Below are 25,747 nucleotides of genomic sequence, written 5' to 3'. Positions count from 1 at the left end.
CACAAGGTCACAACCTACAAAAAATTTATGAATATAATTTCAACATTTAAAATGAAAAAGGAGGGGCGCCTGGGTGGCGCAGTCGGTTAAGCGTCCGACTTCAGCCGGGTCACGATCTCGCGGTCCGTGAGTTCGAGCCCCGCATCGGGCTCTGGGCTGATGGCTCAGAGCCTGGAGCCTGTTTCCGATTCTGTGTCTCCCTCTCTCTCTGCCCCTCCCCCGTTCATGCTCTGTCTCTCTCTGTCCCAAAAATAAATAAACGTTGAAAAAAAAATTAAAAAAAAAAATAAAATAAAATAAAATAAAATGAAAAAGGAGGGGCACCTGGTGGCTCAGTTGGTTGAGCCTCTAACTCTTGATTTTGGCTCAGGTCATGATCCCAGTGTTGTGGAATCGAGCCTCGTGTTCAGTTTCACACTGAGAATGGAACTTGCTTGAGATTCTCTCTCTCTATCTCTCTCACTGTTCCCCACCCTCTGCTCATGCTCTCTCTCTCTCTCTAAAATAAAAAGTTAGTTTATTAATTTAAATAATTTAAGTGTCCAAGATTGAATTTTTTATATGTTAAGGTAAGAATAGAAAAATGTATTGAATCTCCTTAGATGGGATTGTTAACCTGATAGATCAACAAATCAGTTGGTATTCTGTGCAATTTCTGAGGGTTACCAGGAAATGTGTTGAAGAGAATTGGGGTTTACTTGATAACTGGTGTGAGCCAGACTCCTTACAGATGAGCCTGGGGCCAGGGGTTTCTGGCACCGGGGGAACACAAGTATTTCTAATCACAAAATGATGCTGCTTCCATATAACTCCTAAGATCCCTGGAGACAGGTCTTTCTCTGGGAAGAGTGGTCTCAACAGCAAGTGTCTGCAGCCTGATTCCCCTGTTCTCTGAGCCACTCCTGACACTGAGCACGTCCCAGCCCATCCTCTCCTTGGCCCTCCATTTGGACCTGCACATATTCCCCATCACATACCTGGAGAACAAAACACACCTTGTGGGATCCAACTGTGCTGTTTGCATTTAACATGTTCAAAAATATTATCCAAATGCAAAAGCTAGAGAAAAGGTTAGAGATTAATACAGATCCACAATGCTCTATCTGAAGCATCTGAATTCAGAAATTCTCAGATTTTAGAGAAAAAATAAGGTAGACATTGTGCATGTTTTGTATATCTTCAGTGGATAAAGGCATCAACCCATATCCCTGCAATGCAACGTATGAATATTTGCATCAAGCACAAAAATAAAAACTGTAAGTAGTCTCACATTTGCCCAGGTCAGGGCCAGTTTTCAAGTCATGTGTACTAAAAGAAAATGATTCATTTTCAGAGCTTTGAGGTTTTGAAATTGTTGATAAAGGCCTTCGAACATTTACAAACAGTTGAAATGTATCTAGTTGTGTGAGGGTTTCTCATGATGTGACTGAGCGATCTATTTTTACTCTTACTCAGCTAAAATTATCAGCAATGCAAATGAATATATAGGATACATTCTTTTCAAATGTGCAGATTTGAAATAAAACAAGGTATCAGATTATAATGTTGAAAAACAGAAAATTTTTTACAGATATGTCAAATGGTTAAAAGTGCTTTTGTATTACATTATAGGAGATAGGAACACACATATCAAACAATGGCATATAAAAAGCATGCAATAGAACCAAAATATTTGAGTAGATGGATTTTAAGGGCATTTTTTTATCATTAGAATCTTTACTTGTACGTTAAAAAACATCACTTCTGAAAATATAATTCAAAAAAATCTTTTTGTTTTTTATAACAAGGAAAATGTGTAACTGTGTGTAATTTTCATGTGTGATGAATTTAGTGATGACTGAAAAATCACACTTCATATAATAGTTAATCTTTTAAGGATACATTTTGTGAGGAAATACTTTATACAGTTCAATGAGGTATGTCTCTTTAAATATAATTTTCTATTATGTTTTGTACTTGATAGTAGTACATGCCTTTAAGATAAGATAGCACACCAGGCTGCGGCAAAACAGAGCCTTCGCTAATTTCAGGCTGACAGAAGAGATAGTTTAATTAGTTAGCTGCTAATATCTATTTAAGTGAGCAGCCTAAGAAATGTCTGCTAGAAAAAGGACATGTAAATGCATGGTAAGGCCATTCTCTTTGCTTCTTTTCACTTGTGTCAAAAAAGAAGAGAACAGGTAGCCTGCACATCCATGGAAAGAGGAGGAAATTACTTTAAAAAAGGGAAGGCTAACACAAAAATAATTCTACGTCTGCAGTGTGTGTGTGTGTGTGTGTGTGTGTATGTAATGTATATATAGTTGACCCTTGAACAATGGGGGAGGGTTAGGGGCACTAATTCCCTGCAGAGTTGAAAATGTGTGTGTAACTTTTGACTTCTCCGAAACTCAACTACTAATAAATAGCCTACTCTTGGCTGGAAGCCTTACCGATAACATAAACAGGTGATTAACAAAACATTTTGTATGTTATATGTATTATATACTGTATTCTTAAATAAAGTAAGATAAAGAAAAGAAAGTGTTATTAAGAAACTCATAAGAGAAATTACATTTATAGTACTTTACTGTATTTATTAGAAAAATTCTTCACATAAGGGGACCTGCACATTTCAAATCCATATTCAAAGTTCAACTGTACTTTCAAATATTGTGGAATCTTCTGTTTCTACCAAGAAAACATTCATATAATTTTTAACAATTCTTTAATAGTAACTGAAGAGCATAAAAATTTCTTTTTCAACTCAAGGCTATTAGCTTTTATACTTAAATATACTTAATAAATAGTATGCTTTTTATATTGCCTTTGTTTATTGGAATATGTAGAGAAATAGATGAAAGGGAGATTAAGAATATATGGGTAGGGGACCTGAACAAGCAGTTTTCCAAAGAAGACATACAGATGGCCAAGAGATACATGAAAAATTGTTCAGCATCACTAATCATTGCAGAAATACAGATCAAAACCACAATGAGCTACCATCACCTCATACCAATCAGAATGGCTAGTATCAACAAGAAAACAAACGTAAGTGTTGGTGAGGATATGGAAAAAGGAAACCCGCATGCACTGTTGGTAGGAATGTAAATTGATGCATGCAATCACTGTGGAAAACAGTATGGAAGTTCCTCAAAAACTTAAAAATAGAACCACCATATGACCCAGTAATTCCACTTCTGGGTATTTATACAAAGAAAATGAAAACACAAATTCAAAAAGATATGTACACCCCTATGTTTATTGCAAGATTATTTATAATAGCCAAGATATGGAGCAACCTAAGTGTCTATCAAAAGATGAACGGATACAGATGTATACATATACAATGGAATATTAGCCATAAAAATGAAATCTTGCCATTTGTGACAACTTGGATGGACCTAGAGGGCATTATTCTAAGTAAAATAAGTCCAACAGAAAAAAGCAAATACCACATGATTTCATTTATATGTGGAGTCTAAAAAACGAAACCAGAAATAGACTCATAAATACAGAGAACAAACTGGCGGTTTGTTTTCCAGAGGGAAAGGGGGATGGGGAGATGGGTGTAATAGGTGAAGGGGATTAAGAGGTACAAACTTCCAGTTATAATACAAATACATCATGGGGATAAAAAGTACAACATAGAAAATATAGTTAATAATATTGTAATAACTCTGTATGGTGACAGTTGGTAACTACATTTATTGTGGTATTTCATAAAATATAGACTTGTAGACTATTTTGCATACATGAAACTAATACAATATTGTATGTCAACTATACTCCAATAAAAAGTATATATGTGAATATTCTTTGTGTAATTTTTTCTACCAAATTTGTTGAATATCTACATATTATCATATGCCACTTGAGTCTGAGAGGCAAATTTCATGGTTAAATACTACTAATTAATTGATGGTAAGCCTTTTCTCTAAGCTGAATGAATTTTATTGGATAATTCTTACATTCTAAAACAAATTATGGAATTATGAGTCTAATTGAAAATAATGGGAAAATAAGGAATTTATAGGAAAGTAATCTCAAAAAATTTAAAATGTGCTACTTCTATAAAAGAATGGTTTAATTATATATATTAATTACATAAAACCTATTACAAACTATAAGTACTCAGGACAAATTTCAGCTTTTTAGAAAGTACAATTTGAAGGTACAGGTCTAATCTTTTACCATGATTCACATTACATGTTTATTAAAGTAAAAGAGATGATATCCTAATCTTAATCATTTGACTTATATTTCAAAAGTTGGCTTTTTTTAATATTTCAATTAAATGGCAATTACGGTAATTATTTTGTGTTAAGACAAAAAAAGGCATAATAAATGTTATTTAGGACCTTTTCTTACTTATAATAAAAAATACAATGCAAATGACTTTTTAAAATAAGAGTCCATTTAAATAGGTGCAATACAAACACAGTCAAGAAAAAAGACAAGGAAATCCTTGTAAAAGTATTATTACTCATTTTTTTCCCCTCAATTTTTAAACAGTGCATTTTTTGAATAGGGCTTGGTAAAAAAAAAAAAATACATATTAACAATTCAAAAGTCCCAGAATAGCGACACCAAAGGAAAACAACACTGACAATTTTGGCAATTTTGTTTGGAAGAAGATCACAGAGATGATGACAGTAAAGAATTAGAATGTTTGGTAAGGTGGAACTGGAGAGGGCAAAATAATCAAATAAATTATTTGTTTGAATGACAAAAAAATCATAAGTGTTATTTCCTCTTCTGTAAATAATAGTGTAAACTGGCAGTCCTGTTCATTTTCTTGTTTTAATAGTTACAAACATGAATGCACTATTAGACTAAAATTTTTACTTACAAATTACAGAAATTATGATGAAGCATGTCTTTTACTTATAATCATGAGATTGTATACAATCTCCATTGAAAACGGGCTTTTCTGAAAATCCATTATAATTCCTAAACCCTTGAATTAATATTTCTATTTTATTCCTTACTAAAAGTTTCCAGATGTCAGCTAAAGTACACAAAGTATGAATTCATATGTGCATTCAATTGTGAATTAGACTTTACTAATAAAATTGTTAATTTATTATATGGTTTACTCTTAAAAATAGAGATATAACTAAATAGAGTTGTTGAATAAATATCAATTATCAAATAATTTATGGCATTTATGTACAAAATCACTATCTAGAATACTCTCCCTAATTTATCACTGCACTGTAAAGTGTACCAGACAAATGGAATGATTTGTAGAAAGTCAACCAATTGGGAAAATAGCTTCCTTCCACTATAGCCTCTTGAAAAGAACATAAAGAAATAGAAAATAATTGGAGTGGTGGGTAGAGGGGAAATTATTACAAAACTGATGTTTAAGTTTGCATAATCACAGAATTATATGAAATATTTTTAGATATTATGTTTCTAGAAGTGTTTATAAGTGACTTTTGCAAAATACAGAATAATACAGATAGAATAATTAACCACAGTTGATTTTTTATTTAATGCTTATCTATTTGTTCTGATATTTTTCTGCTCACTTTTGGGATTACAGGCACTGAATTTTATAATTCAAAGAATCTTTAGAGGTCTAGTGCACTCTTAATTTTACAAAAATGCTACTGAGAAGTGAGAAATTAATTTATAAATTTGTGGTAGCACAGTTGGTTAGTGGCAAAGACAGAAAACAATTCATGTCTCCTTACTCACAGTCAAGAGGGGATCTTTTCAATGGCATGAGCATTGGCTTTGAAATCAGGCAGCCCCAAATGTAAAGCTGATGCCTTTAATGGGAGAGCAGCTGGCTTGCTCAAGGAATATAAAGATGGATAGAAATATAGAAAGAGAATAATATACAGAATATAATAAGAGGTGCCTGGGTGGCTCAGTTAAGCATCTGACTCCTGATTTCAGCTCAGGTCATGATCTCACCGTTCATGAGTTCGAGCCCCATGTTGGGCTCTGTGCTGACGGTGTGGAGACTGTTTGGGTCTCTCTCTCTCTCGCCTTCTCTCTCTCTGTCCCTCCCTACTTGCTCTCTCACTCTTTCAAAATAAATAAATAGATATAATAATAATAATGTAGAAATAAAGTAGCAAGATGGAGAATTCCTACCTTCAAGGCATTCATAGTTCAGGGAGTCAACATGTGATTTTAGTGCAATGGCATAAGTGCAATGAAAGAGATATTTGGGAATACTAGGAGTCAACAAAAGGACAATAGCTTTATGTTCTTGTTTGTTAATCTGTAGAATAGGAATTCTTATATTAGGGCTGTTTGGGGATTAAATAAAGTCACATGTGAAAGTACAATCACATAATGAAAATAAAATATTTAGTTCTATCTCTTTTTCCTTGTCTACACTTTATGTTCCATAAACCAGTGTTGACCCATTTTATAGTTCTTTGTGACATAAAGTTGTTTTATTATAATTATTTTGAAAATAGGTGTGAAGACTCAGAGAGTACACTCTTTTTTAAAACTTTTTTAAACTTTTATTTAAATAATCCTAATTAATACTAATAATTTCACTGTTAATTATTTGGAAGTTGTTTTTCAAGTATGTCTCATCTTAATATTTTAAATGATATTAAGTATCTTGCTGATCACAGATTTACACATACTTATTATAGAAAATATAAGAAAAATGTACAAAACTTTCCAAGGAGAGATAAAGCAAACATTGAGATACATTTACTTGTAGTCTTTATGCTCTGCATGTTTGTATTTTTAAAAAGTAAATCATAGAGAAGTCATTTGAGCTCCATTTTCTGTTTTTGAGTTTTTGAGTTTGTTTGTTTTAATGCTTCCAGTTTTATTTAAATTCTAGTTTACATATAGTGTAATACTAGTTTCAAACATAGAATTAGTGATTCATTACTTACATTGATTCCCAGTGCTCATTACAAATGGCCTCCTTAATACCCAACACCCATTTTTAGCCCATCTCCCTGCCCGCCTCCCCTCCAGCAATCCTCTTGTTTGTTTTATTTAACTTGGCATTTTTAAAAGTATGAGATAATTTCTCATAGTATTAAATATATTTTAAAATAAAATCATATTTAACACCATTAAATCTCAATTTTCAATTTGATGAGCAAATAGTTGAATTAAGATCCTAATATAGAAAGTAACTAGTTTTAAGTCTATATGGTAAGATTTCAAAAGCTCTAAAATGTAGGGATACATTGTGCTGAAAACTTTTGTGTGGACTAAAATAAATATATACACACATATACATAAACTTATAAATTAAATATTATAAATTCCCCATGTATATGTTTAAGAAGTATATTACATGTTTAGCATATACAATTTTATATGTGATACAATTATGCTAAATTCAATACTCAAGTTACCTGCTTTTTCCTTCTCCTACACTGCTTTTTTTGGTGTGATCTATTTCATCCATCAATAAGAACGGTAGATTAAAATTTCATGACAGCTGTTTTTTTTAACTCCCTTTAGAAGATCTAATATAATATACCTTTCATTAGATAGTATTATATGAATAATAAGATAATTAATTGATCATCTTTTTACCTTTTGTGACCTTTTATGTTAGGTATAATTTTGTTTTGGGTAACTTTGCTATGAGTACCATATTCAAATAAATGTTTTAATCAAAATACAACAATTATGCTTAGACCTTGAAATATATACATTCATTACATTAACCTTATGTTTGGTGTTTCTGCAGTCACCTTGTCTTAAGTTACTTTACTATCTTCTCTTTTTTGACATTTTATATGTTTGTTTTTGTATGTAGCAATAGATTTTAATATAAATATACTTTTTGTATTCACTAGTTGTTACCCTTAAGGTTTGCAATAACATTTAAACTTATTCTTTCAAGTTTCTACGTTCAGAATTTAAATAAATATAAATTTTTATTCTTAAAATAGTTTTTAAGACTTCACTCAGTTTATAATAAGACCTTTCTTCTAGATATTTATTTCTATCAAATGAACTTATCAACACAGGTATTTAATTACTGCTTGTCATGTTAAATATTATATCCTCCAAGAATTATACTTTAACACTTGCATACAATTTCATAAGCATGCTTGCAATATTTACACTTACTGTGTGTAATGGTTTTTAATGTAGATTTTATTCTTATTGCTGCATTTATTTGCATTATTACCCAATTATTACACATTATTTTACCCAATTCTCTTTTCTTTTCAGATCATATTTTCCTTACTGTCTCTTCTGTTTGGTAGACTTCACAGTTTCTTACAACCTACTGAGAAGGTTGTACATGTTTGTAATGCCTGTATATGTGCGTATTGAGGAGGATCACAGAGGCCATCTCTTCTACTGAGTTTTTTTTTAAGTTTATTTATTTGAGCTGGAGAGAGAATGCAAGCAAGAGAGGGCACAGAGAGAAAGAGAGAGAGAGAGAGAGAGAGAGAGAGAGAGAGAGAGAGGAGAGAGAGAGAGAGAGAGAGAGAGAGAGAATCCCAAACAGGCTCCACGCTGTCAGCTCAGAGCCTGACTTAGAGCTTGATCTCATGAAACATGAGATCAAGACCTGAGCCGAAATCAAGAGATGGACCCTTAACTGACTGAGCCACCCAGGCACCCTGACACAACACTTTTTTAATTCCACTATTATATAATTAATTCATGTTCAGCTAGAGCATTTTAGATTTCAAGTAACAGAATTGTGAAATCATGACCTGAGCCAAAAATCAAGAGTCAGAGCTTAGCCAACTGAGACACTCAGGTGCCCCTCTCCCACTGAGTTTTTATGGTAATTTTTTTAATCTTTTTTTTTTTTATTTTTTCCTTGCCTCCTTCTGTAAGCATGCTTTACATGGTCTGTGAGCCCCTACAATGTGATAGGCACTCTGTCGTATACTGCAAACCCAAAGGTGCTATTACTGTCTTATTTTATTTACATGATGTGGAATGGAGAGCTCTATCAATACACAGATTTTGCTAAGAGACAGTGTTTGAGTCACTTTTTTTCCTCACATGCTCTTTAGTTTGCTGAAGATGTGTAGAGGTTTGGGCTTAACTGTCAGTGTGTGGCTATCTTCATCGAATGCAGTAGTTACCCTGACATTAATTTCTCTGACAGGGTGAACAAAAAAAAGTCCATGACAAACTCTATTGATTATATTCTTTTCTTATTCCTAATTTCCTTCTGAGAGTCCTTGTCATTGACACAACATCATCAAAGTCAGTAATCACTTCTCCTCATAGAGTTACCAGATAGAACAGATAAAATACATGACAAGCAATCAAATTATAGTTTAAATAAACAATTAACTTTTTTTAGTGTACATATGCCCCACATATTGTATGGGTCCTACTCAACTGACAACTCTCTACCTATAGTATTATTCTTAGGAACTACCATCTCCAAGCATGGTAAGAAAGAGAGAAATCATGTAAGGGTTGAATCACTAAATTCTACACCTAAAACTAATACTACATTGTATGTTAACTAACTGGAATTTAGGGGCGCCTGGGTGGCGCAGTCGGTTAAGCGTCCGACTTCAGCCAGGTCACGATCTCGTGGTCCGTGAGTTCGAGCCCCGCGTCAGGCTCTGGGCTGATGGCTCGGAGCCTGGAGCCTGTTTCGGATTCTGTGTCTCCCTCTCTCTCTGCCCCTCCCCCGTTCATGCTCTGTCTCTCTCTGTCCCAAAAATAAATAAACGTTGAAAAAAAAAAAAAGAATTTAAAAAAAAAAGAAATATAAGTTCTTTTAATGTTTGTTGTTTATAGACATATTCTTTAAAATATCTATATGTTGGCTTTTTGAAATTTATGTAATAATCCCATCAATGAAAGGCTATAGTAAAACTCACATATAAAAATTATGGAAGGTTTTTGTAAACAAAAATCAACAAGAAAAATTTTATTTTCGCATATTAATGCATGTATAGATACTAAACTATAATGGAGCATATATTGCTCATATCATTAAACATTTCTATAGAATTTATAAGAGCTTAATTGCTTTAATAGTAAATATTGAATTTGGGGTTAATTCAAAAGGAAGAATTAATCTACTTAATTTGAAGACTTCAATCTTTCAATTCAAAGCTGACACAATACTACTATTAAAATTTTTTATATTGTGAAATATAAAATGCTATATTAAAAGTCTAAAATCTTTCTTTCTTTCTTTCTTTCTTTCTTTCTTTCTTTCTTTCTTTTCATTTTTATTATTTATTTATTTTTGAGAGAGACAGACAGGGTGCAAGCAGGAGAGGGGCAGAGAAAGGGAGACAAAGAATCTGAAACTGGCCCCAGGATCTGAGCTGTCAGCACAGAGCCTGATGTGGGGCTTGAACTCACAAACCATGAGATCGTGACCTGAGCTAAAGTCAGACACTTAACTGACTCAGTCACCCAGGCACCCCTAAAACAAATATTTAGAATCTAAAGAACACCAGTGCAACAACCATCCACTTTAAGGAATTGAGTGTTGTCATTACCTTAAAAATCCTTCATATTCTGCCCTAAAAATCCCATCCTTCTTACATCCTCATAGAAATAACTGTTATATTGATTTTTGTTTTAGTAATTTCCTTGCTTTTCTTTAAGTTTGCCCACTATCTTCAGGTGTGCATCTCCAAACAATACAATTTAGTTTCGTGAATTTCATATAATAGAATCATACTGTGTGCAAATTTTTCCTGTGTTAGTTTCTTTCACTTAATATTCTGTTTTGGAGATTCATCCATGCTGCTACCAGTGGCCAGATTCCTGTTAGTGTGTGTGTGTGTGTGTGTGTGTGTGTGTGTGTGTACTTATGTGTATATATATATCAATATACCTGAATTGATCAATATTTGTTGATGTGCAATGTTTAATGCCTGGTGAAGAAACCCTTACAAACCCCAACATCATGAAAGTATTTTCCTCTGTTTTCTTCTAAAAAGTTAACATTTTTGCCTTTCCTATATAGATCTTTATTCCATTTAAAGTGGATTTGTATATATCAGAAAAGGAAGGAATGTGATTTCTGCTTACCTCATATGGATACTCAAATTGCACACCATTTACTCAAAAGCTCATCCTTTCCCATATACAATTTCATATACCCCTATCATATATAAAATGTCCATACATTTGTTTATTTTCTAGACTATCTTCTCCTTTGCACACCATTTTTAAGTATATTTTTTTCAGAGAATATGACCACCAAGACCAATAAGGCACAACATTCAACATTTATTTCAATTATTTCCTATTCTCATTCAAATTTTGCTTTGAAAAACTGCTTTGAGGAAGTAAACTAAGTTGTGGTAATATGCCATATCTTTATATTATCTTGGAAGATTTTAAGAAAAACAACATTATTTTCCTTAATGTTACCTGCACATATACTTAAACAAAGAATGGTAGAAGCTTGATAAAGCAAAGAAAGGATTTTATAGGTTTTTGTTTTGTATCACCATATCTGAAGGTCTACATATGTGAAATGTCTCTTTTATGGAAATAAAATTCACCTTCCTATGACCATAGAACCTATAGCTGTGATTCAAGATAATTCTAAGTTTGAGTTGCTAAAAGTGAGTCCCTTGTCTGGAACTCTTATAATTTATTAAAAGAATAAAAGGGGCACCTGGGTGGCTCAGTCGATTAAGCGTTGCACTCTTGATTTCAGCCCAGGTCATGATCTGGTGGGGAGATTGAGCCATGTGTAGGGCTCTGTACTGGGTGTGGAGCCTGCTTAAGATTCTCTCTCTCTCCCTTTCTCTCTCTGCCTTTCCCCCACTCATGTTTGGTCTTTCGCAAAATAAATAAACATTAAAAAATTATCTCTCTTCTTCCTCTCCCCCTATCCCACTTGCACTTTCACTCTCTTGAGAGAAAAAGAAACAAAGAAAGGAAGGAAGGAAGGATCTCCAGGACTGAAAGAAATTATGCATTTGCTGGTGGCTTACTGCTTATGGGCGTTTCTAGAGCATAGTAACCAATCACAAGGCTCCAACTGATTAAGGCATCAAGTGTGCTCCTATTCTATGCCTTGTAGCACACAAAATTTCTCCAAGCATAATCCTTTTTCTAAAAATGAGGATACTTAAAATGCCTATGCTTAGGTTCTATTATCAATCTTCAACTAAGAGGGAAAGATGGCTAAACACCCAACTATTAATGTTAACCAGATAAGTTAAGTGTTAGCAAGTTAATTCTATATCCTCCAATTCAACGATCTACTGATAAAATAACCATTTTTAATTGATTGTGTTATTACAGAGCAAAAAATCTAAAATTTCTTTATAATACACTTTAATTTAAAAATACAAATATGGGCCTCATTAATTGACAAAAATGTATTTTGTCAAAAAAATAATGGCACTTTTTTCTTCTTTAAGCCTTGACTGTGATCTTAGTAATGTTTAATGGTTATGATCTTGCTGTTTTATTTTTGAGGTGAAAAGAAAAGTATGTTGCTGGAGAAGGATATAAAATGAAGATAACTGAAAAAGATCTGACCTAATTCTTTTAATGGGTTAATATGTTTTACATTTAGAACTAATACCTTGCAGAAACTATATCAGTGCAATACCCTGCATGAAGGAGCTTATGACAGTAATAATAAACATAGTAAAATTTGGCTGATCATTCTTTGAAATTGGTCTTTTTAGAATGATTAATCTAGTGCTTAATATAAGAAATGTTAATTTTCCATGTATGTGCCTTAAATTCTGTATTTCAAGACAAATATTTATAAAAGACAAAGTCTCTAATAATTAGCTTTTAAGACAAATACTTTTTAAAGTAAAAACAACAATAACAAAAATTCATTCTAATCCTTCTATTTGAGATTCTCTAATATCTCAAAAACAAGCTTAACTTCACAAGGAACAGTGCAGATCCATTGCATTAGATGCACAGGTGGATAGAATTATCTGAAATTTAGATAAATACTAATTGGATAAATGAAATATCTCACTGATCCAAAACAAAAGGAATCCTCATAAATATATTACACTGTTCATTACATATCAACCATCAACGAATATCATTAGGCAAGGTTTCAAAGGTAACATAAGAAGTTATAGCCTTGTCTGGGCTGGGGGAAAGGGACACTGTATTCCACTGTTTATAAATAAACAATTCCCATACATGTTTATTCAAGCCACACAGATAAAGACATAGGAAGGATGAGGAGCATAGGGCTAAAGGAGGTCTTTAAGAATACAGTTCCATGAAGATAAAAGGGTATATATGAGCCTTGCAAACACATCCCAAGGCACTATTTTTCATTACCTTTCACTGTGGTGATCCAAATAGTGTCTCTTTCATTCAACTTAGAACCTCTAAAGACATGTCAGGCCATGTTTCCAACTCACAGCTGATCGACCAATAAGCTGAGCCAAACAATCACACACTAGTCAACACCTCAGACCTCCCAATACAGATGCCAATAGATCGTGGAGACATGCTCTGGGTTAGTTGGTTTGACAGACTGTTAAAAATCCTCGTGCAGAATGCTGAGATATTAGACATTCTTACAATCTTAAGTTCAAGTAGCGTCACACAATTTGTAAAGGAAATCTGGCTAAACCAACAAACACATGTAAAAAGAATAAAGCTGGAATTATATTATATTGACGGTTTCCTGCTTCATTTCAGAAAGAAAATCTTTAATACTTATCATGTCATTTTTTTAAAATAGAATAAGTCTTTTTGCAGACTTGTGAATGTGCCCTGGCTGCCTGGACTAAGGGATTTCTTATTAAACAAAAGGATGTGCACTCACGTGCATCCAAACACAGGGAACAGTGTGATTTCATGAAACTTGTTCAGTACCTTCAGTCTGTTCTGTAAATATGCATTACTGATAGGATTTATAAATTTCTCACAATGATGTATAATAGACTACATACAGACCAGAAGCACAGTGCCCTCTGGTGCACATACAACATAAAATAAAATATTTATATAATAGTATCTACATAGAATCAGACACAAAAATACAATATTAAATTTTGCTTCTGCATAAATGCTAAACCAACTGCTGGGAATTGTAAATTTCAATCATGAAGAAACAAACCAAACTGATAACCTTACATAAAACATTCTTTATGGCAAAGATCAATACAATCTAATCCATTCAGGCAATCATTTGTACACTCCTCTACTTAATGGATTCACTGGTTTTGGGGGAAGCAGGCAGTGTGTTGGATTTAATATATGACTCCTTTTGTGTAACTTATTTATATTCAAATATATAACAAGGGTAAAAGAAAAGGCCATATATCTCCATCCCTTCCTTTTTCTTGGCCTTTGCTATCATGTCACATTTATCTGCTACTTCTTTTTAGCCCATTGCCATTTTCTCCAGCTTCTGAATGTACAATTACCTTTAAGGGAAAAAAGGATCAGGAGACTCAACTTCTCAACAACTAGAAGATACCATTTCTATTTAAGCTAAAAAGGGTAACATAGCATGGTATGAAGTAGAAAGGAATCTCAAGAAAATTCACTTAAAAATTTGGCTATTTAAAATGATAAACTCAGCTTCAAAGTTAATTGAAATTTATATATATTGGAAAATACAATATATATGTATTGCATGTACAAGAAATACTTTTAAATAACCAGCAAACAGTACTATTGTGAATAGTAAATAATAACCCCTCTAAGAATTACCCTTTCCCCTCTGAAACTTTCCCTTAGAGAAACTTAGTCATACACAACCTTCAAGGAAGATATCTCTATAATTGCTTTCCCTTTGCTTCATACCTGTATATCTTGTATCTTGTGCTAAATCCCTGCCGGCTTCTGTCCACAAAATCTGTGTATTCCTGTGAGCGATGGAAGGGTCCCTTATCAGAGAGGAGCCAGTCGAAGGGGCTTGTGGCATGCTGATCCGAAACAGCAGCAACCGCTAAAACCCAGCAATGAAGACTCAAGGCTATCCACTCCCATAGAGCCATCAGAGAGAACAATTCAGCACCAGCTCTGCTCCGCCATATCATGCTTCCACTGGGGATTTAGAGCCTTCATTCTCTTAGCTTTCCCTCAACACCTAGACAAAATACACAGGCAATTAGTTAGCCCCTAGAAGATTCTGTTCTAGCAGTTAAGGTGCTGAGGTGGCAAATTCTTTTGTTTTTTTTTTTTTTAAATCTAATATCATTGTTTGAAATAGATGATAGCAAAAGTAAATAATAAGTAAAACAAAATGATTTCTTTTTTATTTTCCAAAGTTGTGTGCCCTGCAGACTTTGTGTCCTTTTGCATTTATTGGAAAATCAGTCACTGAGTCATAACAAACTTGGTCGTGACAGTGTCATACAGCTACGATCAGAAGTTTTGACGAATACTTTTTCTTTTCTGCTTAAGTGTTTATAACAATGGTCACCTTCAAGGGAACTGCTGATATGTTTAATTATTCCATACATTATGTTATAAGTTTTAATGTTAGGTGTATTTTATTGTTTATTTTAGTTGTTTTAGAATAATCTTTAAGAAATGGATTAAAGATATTCAGGTAGTTATTTTCATAATATAGAGACTAAATGGAATAAAATCGTGCACTTAAGAATACATAAATAAATTACTGTGTGTATATATATATATATATATATATGTCTATCATCTATCTATTTCTATATATAGATGGATGGATGGATGGATGGATGGATGGATGTGCAGGGGTGATGGATGGAAGGGGAGGTGTGTGTGTTTTCTCAGACTTTTGTCCCATTATTCTATTATGGACAAACTTCTCTCATTATTTAAGCAGAATTATAATGGAACTAGTTCTAGGACCTTAAAAACATGTAAATGTGCATCTGTGTCTTATTCTTCAGATAAACAGGCATATCTGCAAAATTCATATACACACAGAAACAGACAAATGCAGATTATACTTTAACTATGAAATCACATACATTACTATTAGAAGCATTCAAAAATAAAGTACCCAGAGGTGCAATCCTGGTATGGGAGAGTATAGAGGACTTCACACAGAGCAGTGAATGCAATGTCTATATGTTACACAAAATATTCTACAAATATTTGAATTCAATTGTACTTTCCAACCTTCACCAATCTTTTCCAGTATCATTATTTATGCCACCTAGAACTATGCAATATATAAATCTGACTAATGAAAACATTTTGATTGCGAGAGTTTTTAGTCAGGAAAATCTCTTTAGAAAGTGATCAAAATGCACGGTATTAAATAAAATATTTTAATTATAATAGTTACCATATTTCTCTGGTGTTTGGATAGGGTGATTGATATTTTTAATTTGCTTTCTAGTTATGACTCTATAATTCACAATTTAATCATACACTATTTATACGTGAAAGGTATAGAACAATAATTTTACAACTATAAAGTATCTCAAACAGTGATGCAATATGACTGACCTAGGTCATCAGATTCTCAGTCATACACACTATACAATTAGAAAGACAATGCCCACATACTATACGAGTTGCCCCAATGATGTGAGTTCTCCGCTGTCATTATTAAACAATGCCCTCTTTTGTAAACAACATAGGAAATCTGATAAGTAAAGACATTTAAAAAAGTATTTTTCACAATGAAGAATAATATCATATAATAGACAGACTTTGGAATATAAGTTGAGAGTCTCTAGATCACCATCAATTACTTGTATAAATGTAACACTGTCAAATGATTCAATACATAACTTTTAATTATATTGTTTCTTCTGTAAGAACTATACCACTTTTCTTAAAATTAATACATTTCATTTATATTCATAAACTGAGGATTCTTACTATGTGTAATGGTATAGTATAATCCCATTATTACTAATAAATATCTATCTTTGTTAATACATTTTTTTAAATTTTATTCATTTTAAGAAATCTCTACACCCAACATAGGGCTCGAACTCATGACCCCAGAATCAAAAGTCACACGTTCTTTCTATTGAACCAGCCAGGCGCCCCAGTTAAACACGTATTTTCATTCTGTTGATCTAATACATTTAAATAAGAAACATTTAATCATCACTACACTACAAAAAGTCATATTTTCTTACATAAAGACCTAGAATAGTGCCTAGGAAGTTGGGAGGAGCTTAGGAGTGCTTCAAGGTACATTTAATACTAATATGAAACTGTGTAATTATATACCATAAAATTAAGCCAACTCTTTATGTTCCAGCACATGAGTTTGTAAGAAAGTAGTATAGGAGAGCACCCGGGTGGCTCAGTTAAGCAGTCGACTCTTGATTTTGGCTCAGGTCATGATCTCATAGTTTGTGGAACTGAGCCCCATGTCAGGCTTTGCACTGACAGCGTGGAGCCTGCTTAGGATTCTGTCTCTCCCCTCTATCTCTGCCCCTCCCCTGTGCAGAAGTATGTGCTCTCTAAACAAACAAGCAAACAAACAAACAAACTTAAAAAAGAAAGTAGCATATAATTGACCTGGCATTTAAGGTCTCTAAAATTCTATAGTTCTCCAATATTTAATTAGCCAGAACCACTGTTTTTATTCTTTTCTTTACCAAGTGTGTTGAAGACGTTTCATGGTTGTGATATTTCATAATCTTAACACAGAGAAAAATGGAAAGATTCTCTTAAATTGTGTGTAGGAGAACTACCTAAAAATGTTAGTATTATGTTTTAATTATTTCTGTGTCTTCTACTTCTCTAATTTGGGTACATGCTCCCACTTCTGTTTGAAAATGGGTTTTTCTGAAAGAAAGTTCATTAGCACTGGGATAATGAGAGAATCAACCCTGTCCAAATTTATATTAATTTGGGGGAATCTCTTGAAATCATAATTATAAGGTCTTTTTAAAGAGATGAACAATAACCAAACTATGATATCCAACATTTCCACTGAAGTCACCTTTGAGAAATCACCTTTAAGAGTTAAAAAGCAGAGGGAAAAGTAGTGTCAGAATACATTAAGGCAAGGTGTATGCTTCCAAAGATTCTTAGGACAAGTGGCCATTAGACTCAATGTTCACTTAAAAAAAATACTTCGTTCACCTAGTTTGTCATAAAAGCAGGTAAACGCACATTTGTAAATTTTAAATTATTACCAAATGGCCTGCATTGGTTCCTTTATTTGATTCGGATTAATAACCATATTTGTCCTTGTGTGAGAGATGCCTTTATGATATGGAGTGCCAATTTCAAAAGTATTGGGTAGGGTTCTCTTGAAGTTACTTGGAAGTTACTACTGAAGTAAACAGCTGTATTTATAGGTGTTACTAAGAAAGGGAAATCATGAGGTCCAATGAAAGAAAGAATTATTAAACTGAGAAGTGAATTTGCCAATGTCACCCTCTGGATTGTGAGGAAATGACAAAATTATCTTGAATTTACTATTTCTAAGTATCTAAGAGGCCAACTAAGGAAATGACAATGTCAATGCACAGCATGTTCTGAAACATGTGAGGGTATATTTTACGAAGAACCAAAAACAACAAAACATTAAAAACAAGGCAAAAAAAAACCACATGAGTTCATATTTAAAAAGTGGTATCCAATTAAAAATTGAACTGATCAAGTTTTTTATTTTCAAAAATTAAGAGGAAGCAGTAAATATTGAAGTATCATATTGTTTAAAAAATAGATATTTAGTACATGGCCTTCTGTCATAACCAATTCTCACAAAATAAAATTCAGTGGGAGCATTACCAAATGACACAAGTTTATTACTTGCAAATACCCAAAAAGTTTGTGCAGAAGAAACACACCAAAGGATGTTACATATATAGTAATAAACACTAAAGCATGTAATAAATACATAAATGATAAGAGAATATGTAACATAATATATATAGTATGTATTCTAGTATATAATAAATATTCCCCATCATTAGCTCTTCTTAATCCTACTGCAGGATGGCAATGCATTATTTTTATCCAAAATACTGACATATCATATTATTTGAAATTCATAAAATATTGGAATTTATGAAATATTTCCTATAATATTAAAAGTGAATTTCCAGTATAGCTGAAATTACAGAGATAGAAAGTAGATTATGAATTACTGACTTAGACTTAATATCCTTTAGACTGAAGGGTCGTGTCATAGAGGTTCATCTTTTAGAGCACATTATCTCATTATTTAATGTCTAGTTGAATGCTGAATATTAATTATTACTATTTGTTATACTATTAATATTGCATACTATATAATTGCTTCTTTTAGGTTTGCATTTGAACTGATTTTTCGCTAACATGTTCAAAATAGTTTCTCAGGGAATAAAACCCATTTACAATTTTGCATATGCAAAGAAGCTTCAGAAAATAATTGTGTCAAAGAGATTCCTTTTTTTTTTATTTTGAAAATTGTAAAACACACAGAAAGTTGAGAGGCTAGTAAAATAAACACATATATCGTTCAGTCACATCTACCAATTGTTTACATTTTACCACATATTCTACATACTCTCTCTCTCTTTCTTAATCCCTTATACATGTTTTTTTGTATGAAGCAAGGATCCAAGGAAAACTGATTTGCTCCAGGTCATGCACCCATTTTCCAAATTCCTCATCTTCAGCAACTGCTACATTGCTCTATAAAATAGCTCCTTAACAGTCATAATCACTAATATTGGAATTTATAAATATAAAAAGTTAAGTCTTCAAAATAAAGTCTCTAATTCCCAAATGATTATATTTATTAAAAAACCACATTCTTCCTTAATAATTTAATGGAATACATTCTACCAAAGCATAAATATTAGAATCATTTTATTATTATAAAATAAATATATTTGTATATAATAAACTGTAAAATTTCAATAGTCTTTCTAAATAGCAATTATTTATATTCTTTTTTTGGTAGAATTACTAACAAAGAAATCACACAATAAAAAAAGTAAATATTACTTATCGTCTACAATGTGCAAAATACCCTCATATATTTTGGTATGAAGCTGGATCACAGGTATCACTAAAAATGCTGCTTTGGTCTTCAGAAACTTACAATCAAATGAGGAAAGCTTTATATAAGGAAGGACACATGGCCTATAGGGTACTCTCTGTTAGAAACCAATACCTCTGTCAACTAAAAATCAACACTTTCCATTTTTTTCTCCTTCTGGTTTCTTTATCTCATAAACGATACTTCCATATTCTCAAATCTTTAACCCCAAATCTTACTTTCCTCTACCTTCTCACTCATTGCACATATCCAGTCAATTCCCAAGTTCTTCCCAAGAATCAAATCTATCACTTTCATTCCACATGCACTTGACTTGAGTGGGTCATTCTGTACCCCCAATGCTACCACCATAGCTTCTATTCTGGGTCGCTCCAATAGCTTCATAACTGGTCTTCCTAATACCCATGTGGCTCTCTCCAATTTGTTCTTTATACTACAGAGTTATCTTGATATAAAGTTAAGTTTGAACCTACAACTCTTTTACCCCCACTTAAGATTTTGTGTCATTTACCCTCTGGATAACATCCAAACTTTTCAAGATAATTTTTAAAATGATCTTTCCTTACTTAACTCTTCCTCTGCATATTTTCTCCCTTTATATAACACTACAGTTATCAATCAAACATCAGCCATGATGCAAGCATAATTTTATTCCTCAAATTCATCTCCCTTTCTCCCTTTCTTCAGCATCTTTGCATATGCAGTTTATTCTACCTGACCTATTATTTCTACTTGAATCCCTTCACCTGCCCAATCCTTACCTATATTTGAATTTCAGACTAGACTGTCATTTCTCCATGAAGCTATCTGTGATCCTTTGAGATTGTTTGGTCTTCATGATCCCATCACTTCATCTATATAGCACATTTATATTGTATATTTATACATATATTTTGTCTGTTTGGCTACATATCTTCCCTGACTTCAATCAGACTTAGTTTTAGGGGACAATAATTGTTCTTATTTTAATGACAACTAGGTACAGTTAACAAAGTACCTGAAATAAAGTTTCTTAATAAGAATTGGTTAAGTGAATGAATAAATAGTGAGTAAGTAAGTAGTAAAATGAGGTGTAATTAATGTGATATGGATGATAAGATTAAGAAAACTCATTCTACATGGAAAGAAGAAAGCTTTACAAAGGAGTTTGCATTTGAGCTACACAGGATGACAATAGTTTTATACTTGAGAAAGGAGGGAAAAGGAGTCCTGACATAATGGTTTAGATGTCCAAATCACAAACGTAAATGACACATTCAAGTAGTATCAAAGCAAAGCATTCTTAATATTCAAAAATTGTTAAGAGCAAGGATATAAAACTATCATTAATTATTAGCTTTAAGTATAATTATAAGGGAATATAATGATCATGCATATAATTGTGGAAAACTTAGGATCCTTCATTTATATTTTGTTATTCATAGTTTCTAAAGATAGGTCAAATGAACACGAGGTCAAATGTAAAGTCAAACATAAGATCTCTTTTCATTATTAAGCATAATGTATGTTATACTGTGTTGCCATTCTGGAATTTAATAACAGAAACAGCAGTTGAATAGCTTGCTCCTCCCCATTTGAAAGGTCGTATACTAGGGGGACGCCTGGGTGGCACAGTCGGTTAAGCGTCCGACTTCAGCCAGGTCACGATCTAGCGGTCCGTGAGTTCGAGCCCCGCATCAGGCTCTGGGCTGATGGCTCGGAGCCTGGAGCCTGTTTCCGATTCTGTGTCTCCCTCTCTCTCTGCCCCCCCACCCCCCGTTCATGCTCTGTCTCTCTCTGTCCCAAAAATAAATAAAAAACGTTGAAAAAAAATAAAAAAAAAAAGAAAGGTCATATACTAAGGATAACTTTAACTCAAATCCTTCCAAAGTTTGTTGGGGGGAAAATAGACAGTGATGATTAAAATGACATTATTTTCTTCCCAATAAATTACCTTTATCAAGATCTTTTGATATGACAACAATTTGCCAATATTTCTGTATTTCACCTCATAACAACACAATGCAGTATATTAATATCACCATTAGCTTGTTTAGATGACTGAGGTTCAAGGTGAATAAACATGCAACAGAGCAAGGACCGAATGGCATTAGTCTTGAACCCATATTGAAAACCATGCTCTCCCTATGATACCACACTACAACCTAATCAGAACTGATTGCAGATTGAAATTTATTTATTAGGAATTTTGTTACCACTTAATAAAATGCTTTTGAACAAAATAAAAATTTTAAATGGAAAATATAAATAATGGAAATAAAAATGAAATAAAAGTTAAATGTGATTCAGTTTAATATCTTTAAAAACAGGTACTATAAACTAAAAAATTACAAAACTACTTTTTTTCAGATTATGTGTGCTATTTATTGGGTTAAAAAGTATAATCATGGTCAGAGTGATTTAATTTACCTATTTGCTCTTCATAGAAATTGCAAGATTAATTCAGTAGGTTTAATGACTCCATATTATTATAAATTGCTTTATAATAAAATGAAAAAACAAACAGAGTTGGTGTCTCAAAGTGGAGACATAATAAAATTATGAGATGATTTTAATATTTTCTGAAATGCAATCATAAATTTTCAACCAAGGTAAGTTTTCTTATGTTGTCAAAAATTCCAGATAATTACATGAATAATACTAGGATCATCTTTCACAAGTATTATTTTGGGGAATAATAGTGTGAAAAGTCAAGACTACAACTAAAAATATATATTTTAAAGTATTATTTGGCAGGATAGATTATGAGTTATGAGGAAAATCATTTCAAAGGCATTGCTTTTCTAAAATGGCAAACTCAAGTATTACATTTGGTGAACATATTCAAAGATATGGATAATACAACACATCATCTTCTTATACGCATATACATATACACTTTTCACCTTTGAATATTCATGACCTATATATGGTATATGGTCAAATAAATAAAAGAATAAGAGTTCCATTATTCAATGATTTACATCATTACTTCAGTAATGATGTATTAATTTACGGCTTTAGTTAAATGCCAGTTATGTTCTATAATTTTTTATCTCAAATGACCTTAAATTCTTCTTCCTTATCTAGACATTGTTTATATAAAGGTAATGAATTTTTAAATAGCCTAATGGAGTAGAATTTGGCATTTTATTCTATAAAGATGTCAAGAAATTCATCAAGATATAAAATCTTGGATACGTTACATAATGCGTGCCTTTTTCCACACAAGTAGGCAGAATTTTGCCACTCTCTCTTTCCTGCACTCCACCAGGAGTATAGAGAAATAGTTGCTCTGCCTTTGTGCACCTGTTGAAATAAATAGTAACATGTAGAAATGGGGAAAAAAGTCATTCTGACTTTTAGCCATGCAGTTTGCCCCTGGGTATATCTGGAAATTATAATGAAAGGTTTTTTTTTCTTTTCTTTATGCACTAATAATTCTTTCAATATCTCTCAAAAAGTAAAACAAATATATAAAAAGCCAAAAAGTTGTGATAATCCCCAAAGCAAAAAAAATATCATATAACTCTAGGCATCACAGACACCTAAGGTTAGCCAATCAGCGACTTAAAAAAAAAAATGGAATGTGTTCTTTATGTGAAATAACAACTCCTTTTGAATTTTAAAAATGAATGGGGATGCCTGGGTAGCTCAGTTGGTTAAGCACCTGACTCCTAATTTCGGCTCAGGTCATGACCTCACAGTTCCTTGAGTTCAAGCCGTGCATCGGGTTCTTTGTTGACAGTGTGGAGCCTGTTTGGGATTCTCTCTCTTTCCCTCTCTGTCTGCCCCTTCCCCACTTGTGCATGTTTTATCTCTCTCAAAATGAACTTTAAGAAAAATCTAAAAACAGGGGCGTCTGAATGGCCTAGTCAGTTAAGCATCCAACTTGACTTAGGTCATTATCTCGCATCTTGTGGGTTTGAGCCCCATGTTGGGCTCAGTGCTAACAACTCAGAGCCTGAAGCCTGCTTTTGATTCTGCGTCTCCCTCTCTCTCTCTGCCCCTCCTGTGCTCATGCTCTCTCTCTCTCTCTCTCTCTCTCTCTCTCTCTCTCTCTCTCTCTCAAAAATAAATAAACATTTAATTTTTTTTAAAAAGAAAAATCTAAAAACATTTTTCCTGGTGGGTTAATAACTCTTTTAAATCTTTCAAATATGTTGTTTTTAAAATTATTAAAATAACTACAGACTAGATGGATTTCCATTCATAAATCTTCTAAAATTTCACAATATGCCACTATTATCCTTTTTACCACCTTTGTTCATATGAAGTTTGTGAAGGTCTTGCTGGCAGAGATTATGTTTTAGTAATCCCTGTGGCCCTTAAAGCTTAACAAACTGTCATGTACATGGCAAATTTCTGGAACATGCACTGAATGCCATCTTTTTCTTTTGTTTGTAGGCTATTTCATTATGTTTGCTTAAACCAGAAAGAGATTGTCATTATATTAATCTGTTAGTAATCCTTTATTTTTATATTTTTTCACTTTATTTTTTTAAATAATTGAGCTTTCTCATTTTAAATCATGTTGTATAGGTTAAGACTAGCCTGAGAAGTGAATCTTTCCAGTGATTTAACTCTGATAAACCTACATTCCAGAGGGTCCTTCTCATTATTTATTTTAGCTGATCAGGCAATACAGTGCCTCTGAATTACAGCTTTAAGTGTTTTCCATCCTAATGAGGGTTAGCATTCCTCTGAGGAGTATATACTGCAGAGGGAACTAATCTCCTGCTTGATCCTGTCAATACAATCTTGTCCTACCAATAAAGAAGAAGTTAAATGCTACTACCTAATGGTAGAGCTGATTAGAAAAAATGAAGAGAAGGGGAGTTCCATTCCTTAATTCTGTCCAGCACGTAGGGGACATAATTCTTAAAAGCCCAAAGTTCAAGAGTCATTTGGCTTATTTTTTATATTTTAAATGTGAAATATCTTGGTGTTTCAACATAACTGATCACATAACAGGACATCTTGGTGAGATTCAGATTGTATTTCTTTTTAGTTCATAAGGAAAGAGTGGTAAAAGAATAAAGAATAAATTTCAGATGCAAGATGTTTAGAATAGTATATTTAAATTGCAAAATCTAATGTTAAAGTATGAGAAATGCTTTTGAAAATTGATTATAAGTATCTTTGGTTACCAAAACAATAAAAAAGGAGACAGCTTAAAACAAAGATATTTTTTCCAGAGGAGTCTGGGTGACTCAATCAGTTAAGCATCTGACTCTTGGTTTCAGCTCAAGTCAAGAACTCACTGTTTGTGAGTTCGAGCCCCACATCAGGCTCTGTGCTGACAGCTTGGAGCCTGGAGCCTGCTTCAGATTCTGGGTCTCCCTCTCTCCCTGCCCCTCCCCCATATATCTTCCCCCCCCCCCTCTCTCTGTCTCAAAAATAAAATAGACATTATAATAAATAAACAACAATTTTTAAAAAAATAAAGATTTTTTTCCAAAGAAGACATACAGATGACCAACATACACATGAAAAGATGTTCAGTATGACTAACCATCAGGGAAATACAAATCAATCCCACAATGAGATATATTACCTTATACTTATCAGAATAAGTAGAATCAAGAAGACTAGAAAGAAGACAGGGCCAGAATAAAGAAAACAAGGAACCCTCATGCACTGTTGATGAGACTGCAGATCGCAGTCACTGTGGAAAACAGTATAAAAGCTCCTCAAACAATTAAAAATAGAAATACCATATGATCTAATAATGCCATTACAGGTGATTTACCCAAAGAAAAGAAAAGCACTAATTTGAAAAGATATACGCACCCCTATGTCTGCAGCAGCATTATTTACAATAGCTTTGAGTGTGCACGCACAGATGAATAGATGAAGAAGACGTGGTATATATACACAAAGGAATATTACTCAGTCATAAAAAAGAATGAGATATTCCCA

The 25,747-nt window shown here is 32.9% G+C and overlaps 1 protein-coding gene across 3 annotated transcripts in view; it reads right to left on the bottom strand.

Moving 5' to 3' along the window:
• Positions 1-25,747, bottom strand: part of BRINP3 (BMP/retinoic acid inducible neural specific 3) — a 410,843-nt gene that overhangs the window by 371,266 nt on the left and 13,830 nt on the right. For all 3 annotated transcript variants that reach the window (XM_019822169.2, XM_019822171.3, XM_019822170.2), the window contains exon 2: positions 14,695-14,980. In XM_019822169.2, coding sequence (XP_019677728.1) covers positions 14,695-14,930 — 236 coding nt within the window. In that variant the 5' untranslated portion in view covers positions 14,931-14,980. The remainder of the gene's footprint in view (positions 1-14,694; positions 14,981-25,747) is intronic.

Source organism: Felis catus, chromosome F1 (assembly GCF_018350175.1).
Source record: "Felis catus isolate Fca126 chromosome F1, F.catus_Fca126_mat1.0, whole genome shotgun sequence".
Lineage (NCBI taxonomy): Eukaryota > Metazoa > Chordata > Mammalia > Carnivora > Felidae > Felis > Felis catus.
Note: the sequence above shows the minus strand (reverse complement) of the source record. Positions and strands in the feature narration are given on the sequence as shown.